General features: G+C 38.7%; 1 protein-coding gene across 1 annotated transcript in view; it reads left to right on the forward strand.

Moving 5' to 3' along the window:
• Positions 1-12,812, forward strand: part of LOC306865424 (SH3 and multiple ankyrin repeat domains protein 1-like) — a gene marked incomplete at its 3' end in the record, with an annotated part of 76,040 nt that overhangs the window by 24,896 nt on the left and 38,332 nt on the right. Inside the window, exons 11-14 of the mRNA XM_079410008.1 lie at positions 1,219-1,343; positions 1,515-1,663; positions 3,851-3,964; positions 4,343-4,418. Of these exons, the coding sequence (XP_079266134.1) occupies positions 1,219-1,343; positions 1,515-1,663; positions 3,851-3,964; positions 4,343-4,418 (464 nt within the window). The remainder of the gene's footprint in view (positions 1-1,218; positions 1,344-1,514; positions 1,664-3,850; positions 3,965-4,342; positions 4,419-12,812) is intronic.

Genomic DNA, 12,812 nt, shown 5'->3' on the forward strand with positions numbered 1-12,812 from the left:
AGCACTCAGCTGCTCGGATTGAGTTGGGCAGGTCATTCCACCAGGAGCGAACATTTCATTTAAAAGTCTGTGAAATTGATTTTGTGCCTGTTTGGGATGAACAATAAAGCGACGTTCACTTGCAGAACATAAGCTTCTAGAGGGTACATAAGTCTGAAGTAATTAATTTAGGTAAAGGGGTGCAGAGCCAGAGGTGGTTTTGTAGGCAAACATTAATGCTTTAAATTTTATGCGAGCAGCTATTGGTAGCCAGTGCAAACTGATGAACAGAGGTGTGATGTGCATTCTTTTCGGCTCATTAAAAATTAATCGTGTTGATGCGTTCTGGATTAATTATAAAGGTTTGATAGAACTGGCTAGAAGACCTGCCAAGAGAGCACTGCAATAGTCCAGCCTGGACAGAACAAGATCCTGAACAAGGAGTTGTGAAGCATGTTCCGAGAGAAAGGGCCTGATCTTCTTGATGTTGAATAAAGCAAATCTGCAGGACCGGGCAGTTTTAGCAATGTGGTCTGAGAAAGTCCGGGCTTTGTTTTTGCTCTGATATGCATTTTCAGCTGTTAGACTTTTTATTAAGATGTGGGTGCCTTTTCAAATCATACCCATTCAATTGAATTTGCCACTTGTTAACTTCACTTAAAGTGTAGTAACATCTACAAACAATATAAATGCTCCTGAGCTAAATTTAAACTGTCCCAGATAAGGGTATGAATACTTATGCAATGGAATCATTTAAGTTTTTTATTTTTAATAAATTTGCAAAGATGTTAAAAACCTGTTTATTGCTTTACAATTATGGTAAATGGAGTTTAGATTGATGCGTAAAAAAAAGTTTAACAAAAGGCAGCATCATAAAACGTGAAAAAAAATAAAGGGGTGTGAATACTTTCGCAAGGGACTGTATATATATATATATATATATATACATACACTGACCTCAGACTTTTAAACAGTAATATTGTTTAAATATTAATAAAAAAATATTAATTAAAACAATCTGCAAAAATATGTAAAAATTTGAAAATTAAACATTTAAAATTAGAAATTTGAATTCATAAAAGCTATCCATTAGCATGGGAGTTAAGGCGCTAACTGGGCCATGCTGACCATCCAAACCCTGACCTTTTGGTTTGACACTGTGTACAATATGGTTTTATTCTGTTGGTTTGGATGTTCAAACTATAATTGTTACTCATCATGCTTATGTCTATCTGTCAGGGTCTAAAGCATGGCGGCACCTTGCGTAGCTCCAGCAGTCCCCGTGGAGCACGAACCCGTTCCCCATCCCGTGGCCGAACAGGCGACCGAGACGATCGGAGCCGGCAAACACGGGGAAGACAAGGGTGAGAAAGAGAGTAGAAAGGACAAGGTTATAGCTGGTCATTCAGTGAAGTCTATGCCTCAATCATCATCAATATTCACGTCTTGTGAAGACGGACACCTGAATGAATCGAGCCGGTAATGTGCATAAATTAATGTTAACCCTGTTGTCTGAAACGTGTGCCTTTGTACAGGGCTGGCTCTATTAGTAGTCAAGGCACAGCAAGCGGGCAGCGGCGGCGTCTCTACAGTGCCGTGCCTGGCCGTGTTTTTGTGGCCACCCGCTCGCACTCGGCCCAGGGGGACCGCGAGATCAGCTTCAACAAGGGAGACAAAGTCAAAGGTGAATGGGTTTGTGTGTCTCTATGTGAACATGCGTTCTGTGAGTGTGTTTGTGTATGTCAGCAAGAGTGCCATTAAATGTTTGTTTGTTTCTGTCTGTTTTTCACAGGTGTGGATAAACGTTGTCTGTGTATGTATTCTGGTGATATGTGTTGGTATGTCAGTATATGTCTGTTTGCGAGAAATGTCAACGTGCATGCGAGTGTGTGTATGTGTGTTTAATTCTAGAGTACATCACTCTGTTTACATCTGTCACCATAGCTTGCGTATTTGCTTAATGAATTAGTAAACTCATAAGTGATAGTGATTTTGCATGTGATTTGTGATTAAAGGGTTAGTTCCTAGGTGTGTATGAGTTTCTTCTTTCAGACGAATCCAGTCAGAGTTATATTAAAAATTATCCTTGCTCTTCCAAGTGTTAAGAATTGCAGTAGGTGGGTGTCTTTTTCAACAGTCCAAAAGTAGTCAAATAAAGCGCATCCATCCACAATAAAATGACATAGGACGTATGCGTCCCGCACACGCTGGTGAGATATGCTGGTCTCTCGAGTTTGTTTACAGGAGCAAAGGAAGCACAGTTTCTTTACTTTAGAAAAAGGAAAACCAGTCTCCTCTTGGCTTATATTGAAATCCTCCGACTTTCTTCTTTACAAATCCTCATTTTGTGTTTCTAACTCGTGAGCGGCGTTTTGTTTTGCTCTTTCTCCGTCGTACTTCTGCATTCATCCCTAATCACCGGCGCAGCACCGGGCATCCTACGTCACCGGCGGAATGGCTTACGCCTACGACAGTTAGCGGAAATGAGAGAAAAGTTTCTATAACGTTTTAAATGTGGATATTTTTCTTACAGAAACGCATCGATTCACAACAGGAGTCCTTTATTCACCTCCTGGAGCCATGTAAGGGACATTTTATTATGGATGGATGTGCATTATTTGACTACTTTTGGACTGTTGAAAAAAAACTACCCGTCTACTACCATTCTAACGCTTGGAAGAGCAAGGATAATTTTTAATATAACTCCGATTGGATTCATCTGAATGAAGAAAGTCATATGCACCTGCTTTGAGTGTGTATCAGAGGCGTCATGCACCTATGTTTTTAAGGGGTACCAGGGGCAGTCCAAGCTGTTTTGGTGCCCTAAGGGGTATAAGATGATGCCAAAGAAAAAGAAAAACAGTTTTGATGGTTCATAATATAAGTGTGTGCAGGGGACCCACATTCATCTCCAAAGTAAATGTATTATATATATTTTTATATATTATTTTTTGTATACAATTGAATTTATACAGGGGTCCCATGGTCATGAAAAACTGAACTGTCATTTCCAGCCTGAGAAATGCAGTTCTAACTTTCTGTTCATCAAAGCATCTTGAAAATTTTTTTTCCACACAAATATTAAGCAGGACAACTGTTTTCAACATTGATAATACTAGATGTTTATTGAGCAGCAATTCAGCATATTACAATGATTTCTGAAAGATCATGTGACACTGAAGACTGTTCAGCTTTGCCATCACAGAAATAAAGTACATTTTAAAATATATTGAAATAGAAAACAGTTATTTTACTTTTTTTATTGTATTAAAACCTGATTAAATATATGCAGCCTTGATTAGCATTAAAGACTTTAAAAACATTAAAAGCATTTTACTGACCCCAAACCTTTGAACAATAGCGTATAGGTTTGAATGTAAATTTATCAATATAAATTTCTCTGATTTAGAAAGCCTGGTCCACCACTGAGCTAGACTCGAATCTGAGACCATTTTTTAGACTTTAAAGTTTTGTACACAAATACTTAATGTTTTAAATCTGTTAATTTCAGCAACTGGTGTGTGACATTCTTCCCAGCAGTCATCGTGGGACAATCATACAAAAGTCATACAGTTGCAAGTAAAAACATATTGTGGAAGTTCTTGAGTGGTGAAAGGTCGATTCGACAAATGTAGACATATGCATGACTGATTTCTGCCACAGCATTTTAAACAAACACTTATATACCTACAATAATCGTGGAATCTAAATATAAAAGATGGTTATTCAAAATTCATTTGGATAAAAAATGTGTCTGGTCATGACGCTTCTGGTCTATATATTATTTTGTTTTGTGACTGTATACTGTTCATATGTTTACTGCTCACATACACACACACACACTGTTGTTTCTCTCTCTTGATTCTCTCAGTGTTGAGTGTGGGTGAAGGAGGTTACTGGGAGGGGACGGTTCGCGGGCGCACAGGCTGGTTCCCCTCTGACTGTGTGGAGGAGGTGGCTCTCCGCAGCCTGGAGTCCCGTTCAGGTGAAACTCCTCATGCACACGCACAAACATTACACACAGGTTTTGTGTATCAAAGACATCCACGCTACACTCGGAGCTGTCATTTTGATAGTCCCAGATGTAGGTGTAGGACAGTCGGACTGCCACAGCTTCTGTGATGTTGTGATGTCAGACTTGGTGAGGGAGAGCAGCTATGATGACTATTAATAGTTTACAGCACTACTGGAGCGTGAGAGAGACCGATTGTGCCATTTCACGGTGGCTAAACTAACCGTGGTTGGGTCCACCGCGCTCTGTCAGAGCGGGAAACTTCAAGTCGGACATGTATTTTCCTGTCATGATGTAGTTGCACTCTCACACCCAACCTCATGATGATGTGGATGCACGTGTGTCTTTCAGAGAGCCGCAGCGAGAGAGCCAAGCGACTCTTCCGACATTACACTGTTGGATCCTACGACAGCTTTGACGCGCCCAGGTAAGAACACTTTCAAATTTATGGATGCGCATTGCTGATATGTAGATGTCAATATGTTTGTAATGAACGACTTCCTGCTGAGAAGGCCAGTTTAGAGGTTTTTTATCCAGGTTTGTTGCTGATTGAGCTAGTAGACCAGTGTAAAAGACTCGCTAAAGCATAACATACAAAAAAATACAGCATACATTACAAAACTTGCAGTCAAAGGAAATCTTGCTGGTTAAGATACACTGTTTTTTGTTTTTTTTAAATGCAAAACCGTGTCTAAAACTCCTTTGGAACAGAAATTAAACTTAGGAGAAGATGACAGATTCATATAAAAACGTTTCATTGGAGTCAATTAAACCCTATGCAGCAATTTCCAATGAATCATTTGGTGATTAGGGTTTTTAGAAGAAAATTTAAACATACCCCATACCTGATCGGAAAATAAAACACGCACATCCACAGTAAGATCCTTAGCCCAAACAGTAGTAATAGATAAAGGTTTGTATGAATGCTCAAGAAGAAAGAGATAGATGACTGAAGCAGAGGAGGGAGATTCCTCAGAAGGAAGGATTAGTTTGCACAAAGGGTGAACAGGCAGTTGAGTTCCAAGGCACCCCATATGCCCATCGGGCCGATCTAATGCGCAAATACATAAAAAAGGAGGTGTCTGGCAGATTATATTGAGTTTTAAGATTCTGGAAGGATTTTAAACCACTATCATCATAGATATCTCCCAGAGTGTTTATTTACTATGAGTCCATTGCAGACAATGAAATTGAGTACTGCCTGACAAAAGGTTATTATTGTGGAAAATAGGCGAATGCCTATGCCATTTTGTAGCTAGTTGTGAACGTCTTTCAACATCCCTCCATGTGGAGAGGAGGTGGGTTACAATGGGACCAAACCGAGATTTACACTGCCTAAGCGGAACTCCCGAAAAAACAAGATGCATCAATTTATACAATAAACAATAGATTCCTCAATTGCTCTCCAAGACACAGAAGCGGCAGGATCAAACCAAACTGCTAAAGGGCGGAGGACTAATTTTCCAAATCTGAGGATACTTTGGCTGGAATACCATTATAGTATAGAAAAACATCTATCCCCAAGTACTTAAAGTTTTGAACCAATGGAATAGATATAGAAAGGGACATGGAATCAATTTTAGAATTGAGCGGAAGTAAACATGACTTACTCCAATTAATTTTAAACCCTGAGAGAGATCCAAAATGGTCAAATAAATTCAGCACATGAGGAATAGAATGTGACGGCTTCTCCAAAAACAATAAGAAATCATCAGCAAACAAAGAAATATGATGATGAGTATTCCTTTTATTTATGGGAGAAATAGTTTCAGATTGTCGGACCGCTTGAGCTAAGGGTTCCAAGTATAGGGCAAATAACCCCAATAGGGTCTGGCTGCTGTATTGGCATACAGAAATTTTATCATATTTATCGATCCTAGACCCAGATGCTGTAGAACCGCCCATAAATAGTTCCATTCTAGCTGGTCAAAAGCTTTCATCGCATCTAGAGATAATACTGTGCAAGGATACTGTGAATACTGTGAATTCAAATTCTTTGAATTAATAATATGATATAATCTGCGTAAATTATCCGAAGCGAGATTTAATGAATCCTGTTTGGTCATGGTGAACTAGCCTATTCACAAATTTCTCTAGACGACAAGATAGTCCTTTAGCATATATTTTAACATCAGTCCCTATCAAAGAAAGTGGCCGGTAACTAGAACAGGAAGTCGGATCTTTATCTTTTTTTAACAAGAGAGAAATAACAGCTATATTAATGGATGGGTGAAATAAGCCTTGATTAACTGAAAAATCTATCATATGTAACATGAGGGGGCCTAAATCCGACCAAAAAGTAGTACAAAATTCGACTGGAATGCCATCTATGCCTGGGGATTTCCCCTTGTTCATAGATCGAATTCCTGACTCCAGCTCCTGAAGAGTGATCGGTTCAGCCAGGTATTCTGAATCTGAATCTGACAGTCTAGGTAAATCAAGGTTGGACAGAAAAGATGCAAAAGAGTCAGGGTCACCATCAGCGGATGAAGTATAGAGGTTAGAGTAAAAAGAGTGAAAGGCGATATTAATGTCTTTTGGGTCTGTCATAACGAGCCCAGATTGGGATTCACAGCTGAAATATTAGCAAACTTTTCATTGTTGTGTAATCTTAGGGCTAAAAGGTGGCTTGGTCTACTCCTTTGAAAATAGTAATTCTGCCCTGGATCTTTGAATCAGGAATTCTGCCCTGAATCTCAGTAATGAATTGAGTTCGGCCCTAACCGCCATGATTTTACTGAGTGTATTGTCTGAGAAACAACGCTGATTATCAAGTCAGATTCTGGAGCTGTGATTCCAGTTCAACTATCTTTTTGTGTCTGTTTTTCTGAAGGAAAGAGGCATATGAAATTGAGTTATTCCTTATAAATCCTTTAACTGCATTCCAAAGTGTTCGAGGATCATCCACTGAACCTTGGTTAATTTCAATAAACTCAGCAAATTTATTTCTGCATTGACTGCAAAAGTTTTCATCCTGTACCAATTAGGGTTAAATCGCCATCTAGTGGCACGAGATGGCCGAGGGCTCAAAGATAATCTGCACAAATTTCCATCATGATCTGACAGAGATAAGGAACAGATATCGGCATCACGAACAGCTGAAGATAAAGAAGTAGAAATGAAAATATAGTCAATTCACAAATAGGAATTATGAGTAGCAGGAAAGAAAGTGAAAGACTTAGCAGAAGGATTTAATAAACGCCAACTGTCCACCAACGAGGATGAGGGTACACGTTGCCGAAGTTTGCCAGAACACAAAGCTTGAGAGCGTGATTCCTTTGGTCCAGATCTATCTAAGATATGCAACATTACAGAATTCGTATCTGCACCCAATACAATTTCAAAATCTGAAAACTTCAAGAGAGAGGTTGACAAAACAGAGAAAAAAGTAGGGTCAGGAGTACAAGGGGCATAAACTGAGAGAAATACAACATTCCTATTCTCCACTATTGTTTTTATATATATTATTCTACCATATGTATCACAACCTTTATCTAAAATAGTAATATTTAAAGTCCTCCGAACCAATATTAGGACACCCTTGGTTTTAGTATCCGAAGATGAGTGAGATACCACTTCATAAAACTTATTATTACACCTGCATATATCCTCCTCTTTCAAATGGGATTCTTGAACTAACACTATATCAATCTTTCTTCTTCGCAAAAAATCCAGAAAACCTGTACGTTTATGAGGGCCATTTAGGCCATTAATATTACAACTCAGAATATTAAGGTCAGTCATAGGTATCAAACTGCATAATAAGACAATTACAGAATTACTGCATAATAAGACAAAATAAAAGTTTGAGAATAAAACCAGTTGAGTCTACCATTAAACCACCCCCCACCCTCCCCGTTACCATTCAAAAAAACATAAATACATTCCCATGAACTATGGCAGATCAAACCAAGAACAAACCTTGATCTGCCAGCACCCCTTAACATGGTCCGTGGCGTCAACAAAACCCTGCACATTACTGTAGCACCAAAATTTGTCCCCATAGTCACATATTGACTAGATAGTATTTCTATTTAAAAAAAAAATTAAAAAAGAGAAGAGAGATAAAGAATACAACTAAAATAAATAAAATATCACAATCAGTAAGCGATACTGTATGCACAATGAAATATGAATTAAGAAGTGACATTAAAGTGAACAGTGATGGACACAGAGTCACCCAACCATTTAGAGCATCTCTTCTCCGATTAGACAGCAAATGTCCAGCTGGAGTTCACTGAGAGTTGGTGGATGAATGAGATCTGAGACAAACTCTTCGCTTCTTCTGGGGAGTGTAGCATTTTAGGTTCACCTTGATTGAGAATGACCTTCAGCGTTGCAGGATAAAGGAGAAAATTCTGGATACCAGCGTCTCTCATCTCCTTCCTAATTGGCGCAAATTGCACTTCTTTTTGCGGTAACCGGAGAAGAATCTGGAAAGAAAGACAGCGTTGCTCCATCGGACGTTTTCACCTGGGCGTGGAGTCTGGCGGCCCGCAGAATGAGCTTATTGTCCGTGTACCGCAGCAGTTTAAAGATGAAAACCCGTGGTTTAGCATGATCTGAGGAGAGCCTTGTGTACACGTGTTGCACTCGCTCCACTTCAATCTCTTTGCCCGCCAGAGACGGGAGCTACGTCGGTAGCGATCTTTTCAAAAAAGCCCATAGGGTCGTCCTTTTCGGAACCTTCAGGCAATCCGACCAGATTGCCTATTGCGATCCTGTAAGTCCACAACCTGTTGCTCGAGCGCGGCTACTGGCCTATCGTGATCTGCAACAACTTTCTTTTGTTCTCTCATCTCCCCTGTAAGAAGATCCAGTTTAGAGCATAGCGACTGAACAACTGACATGTGAGAAGCAAATTCGTTCCGCATCGCAGTCAACTCGGTTCTTAGAATGTTCTCAAAGTGTGTAACAGTGTTCACAATCTTGTCCATCATATCGCTCGCTGTCGGTGGCTTGGATTTCTTCTTAATCGGAGAAGCCGATGGAGACAACTCCTGCTGTTTACAACTGCATGCCATCAGGTAACGCACCACCAATTAATAAAATTGAAAACAAAACGAAAAAATCAGCAAAAAGAGGCCAAACGTATGGAGCTCTGCTCGAGTGCGACTAGGTTCATGAGCACGTCACGTGACTCCTGGTTAAGGTACACTCTTAAAAAAAAAAGGTGCCTAAAAAAAAGAATCTTTAACATCAGAAGAAACTTTCTGTTTGACAAAAGGTTATTTGTAAGTAAAGAAGCTTCTTCAGATTATAAAAAGGTAAGAAAGAGATGGTTCTTTAAAGAACCTTTGACTGACTTCTTTGTGGAACCAAAAATGGTTCTTCTATGGCATCGCTGTGATGAACCTTTTAAGCACCCTTATTTTTAAGAGTGTATTCTTAACTATGGTTAAGACGCATCTAAAATGCTGGTCTTTTCAAGTTGCATTCTTCCCACAAAGATTAGTTTCTCACAACTATCAGAAACCATCAAGGAATTTTCATTCTTTATCATCTACTCGCATGTCTCGTGGGTTAGACTGAGTTTCGTTCAGCATGTGGAGAGTTTTCTGTCGGTTCTTCTGAAATGCTGCCGTTGGCAGTGACTCACCTGAGGAGGCCTTGGCGCCTTTTCTCGCACTGCTGTGAGTGTGAGTGATAGACTGACGGGCATGGAGACAGAGATGCCAGCATGTGATTCATGCATCTCAAAGTTTGCGGCCTGTGAAACTGGTTTTGGAAGTCAGATGCAAGTCTGTTATGTTAAATTAATTTTAGAATTAAATAGCTGAGACTGGCGCTGAAGAATGTGACACTGAATTTAACTACAGTACTTTACATTTAGTCATCATCATTTAAGTGGTTAAAGTGTGGCATTGCTATTCAAGCTTTATATTGCCTGTAAGAGTAGTGTACTAAATGTACACTAAGTGTAGTGTAGTGTTCAAAGGTATAGTTCACCCAACACTATTGTGTATTCCTCTGCTTGTCAACAAACCACAGCGCCTCTGGGTTCGACATCAGAATGCTGGCTCCTGCATTAGGAGCATCACACGCATGCGTTGAGGTACTTTCCTGAATGCCGGTGGAGACTGACCCGGAAGAGAAAAAAATAATTGAATAAACTTGTTATTTTTGTTTTCTTTGCACACAAAAAGTATTCTTATAGCTTCATAACATTACAGTTGTTCACTGATGTCACATGGACTATTTTAACAATATCCTTACTACATTTCTGAGCCATAAAACGATTCAGTTGCATTGCTGTGAAGGTTCAGAATACTCTCAGATTTCATCAAAAATATCTTAAATTGTGTTCTGAAGATAAACAAAGGTTTTATGGGTTTGGAACGACATGAGGGTGAGTAATAAATGACAGAATTTAATTTTTTGGGTGAAGGTTGTAGACTTCATTTCCACAGTAGTAAACCATAACCAAGCAAAACACCTATGCCCAGATTGTAGGGCTGGGCAATATGGCCAAAAGATTTAAATAAAAAATCATATATCAGTATTTTTTGTCTGAATTGCAATATACGGTTGGCCTATATATCTTGGTATTTTCTATGTTTCATTCTATTTTTAATTTTAAATTTTCTATTTGAATTAAATACACATATATTACATTCTAATATTGTAGTATTGTAATCTAAAAACACAAATAATGCATTTTAAAGCAAAAGTTAAATTCACTAAACTAACTGAAAAGAAATAAAAAAGCACAGATTAATTGGATTATATTTTGATTACCCCATTAAAGTCACATTACAGTTACTGCTGTCATAAAATACACTTACTTGTAGGTTTAAAATTTTACACATGGCATATTTATTGTCCAACTACAAATATTTTAGAAAAATGTATAGGCTATTATGGCTATATTCGAATTACTGTCGTATTGCACTCTGTCTGTTTGGCGCGCATGCGCGTGGCGGCACTCGTTCTGAAGTCTGCGATGTTTGACGGAGAATCGCATCCAGAAGGCTCATGCTCTCCTGACAGCACAATGGAAATATTTCCATGACTTGCTAACAAGTACAGATGGATAATAATATACCTGTGAAAAGTAAGTTATGCACTGAGGAAAACACCACATTTCAAACGCATTAAACAGCGCAAGTAACTTATCTGTCCGCAGCACAAGTCTGTCAGAGCGTCTGAAGGGGGCGAGTCGTGTTAACTGTATCTTACGAGTGATTTTAAAGCCCTTAATGTCTTACGTATTTTATTCATTGAATTTTTTTAGGGTGAGGTGCCATTCATTTAAAACATTCCAATATGCTGCTTTTCCATGTTGGAATGTTTTTCTCTGTGAACATGCGTTATGAACGTGTTTGACCATGGTGCTTATGGTCAAGTTATAAGAAAGTTCAGCTTTTAAAAACTTAAACCTTTTTTTAACCAACTGCTCTGTGTCTCACATATTTAAATGCAAAAACACATTCTTGTGTGGACGGCCCCTATCATCCGTAATCTACTTTCGTAGGATGGTTCACATAAAATGTGTCATATGTTGCCAGGGGCTTGGGGAAATGAGGGGAGCTACTGAGGTCCTCTATGGTGTAGCCTTACGCACTTGGCCTTGGGGAGCAGGGTGGGACTAAAAATATTGTCCCAGTCCCTTTGAATTTAACTTACACACCGATGAAATGAAATACGAAAGACTGTAATATCTGTATTTGGTGGCCATGTTGTAATCTCACTCTCTCTCAGACTGTCTAACTGTCTGTGAGTCGTGTGCTGGTAAATTAACACTGCTGTGCTCTTTTCATTAGCACCTCACAGTAAACATAAAGCTGCCTCATGTGATGTCATTCTGTCCCAGTCACGGAGAGAGCTCACGCTCATTTCATCCCAGTAGCCTGCAAGACAACACAATACCAGCCTAGCAAATGATTTACATACAAATATACACATAATAAATCATATTTTTCATTATACTTGCTGGTCACACTCGCTTACTCCCATTCGCGCACACGTAGAAATACACTAACAAACACACAGACTGATACTTTTTACTGTGTTTTCAGTTTGTAATTGTTTTTTTTCACCCCTCTATTTTTGGCTTTGTCACCTCCTCGTCCCGCTCCAACTCTCTCTTGCGCTTGCTCTCTCTCTTTTAATTCCTCCCATTTTACTCACCCCCTGCACTCTGTCATTTTCTCTCCATCACCCTCCCACCCCTGTGGTGACTCCATCTGGAGGTCATACTATGAAGGGCACTAAAGAGGAAGGGAAAGAGAGAGAGAGGGATGCATGGATGCATAGTTGAATAAATGGATGCAAAAGCATCTTGCAACTGCTGACATGACCAAAGGGAAAAAAAACTTTTTGGCACCTTACCCTAAGTCTTTATACAAGTGTGAAACATGTTAGTGTAGTAAAAATCAGTAGTAATTCAAAACACATTATATATATATATATATATATATATATATATATATATATATACATACATACAGTTCAACCAAAAATTATTCAGACACCAGAATAACCATATAATTTTTAAGGGGGTTCAGAACACTATAGTTCATTTATGTAAGTGAGGATAGCAAAATAAATTAAACTGACGTATTGTACCCAAAAATTCTTCATACAGTGGACTACCAGTAAAACTGATAAAAAATTTGGGACCAAAAATTATTCAGACACTTTGACCTGACCATGTTTTGCTTAAGTGTTTTTTCTTTAACTGCTAATTTTTATACCACATACTGAACAAAATTAAGCTTTGCTTGGTAATTGTTTGACCTAAATTGGTATTATCTAATTATGTACTTATTCATTACATACCTTTCTATCAAAGTTATCTGACATTATCAAAATAAAGTTG

The sequence above is a fragment of the Barbus barbus genome, assembly GCF_936440315.1.
Source record: "Barbus barbus genome assembly, chromosome: 4".
NCBI classification, from domain to species: Eukaryota; Metazoa; Chordata; class Actinopteri; order Cypriniformes; family Cyprinidae; genus Barbus; species Barbus barbus.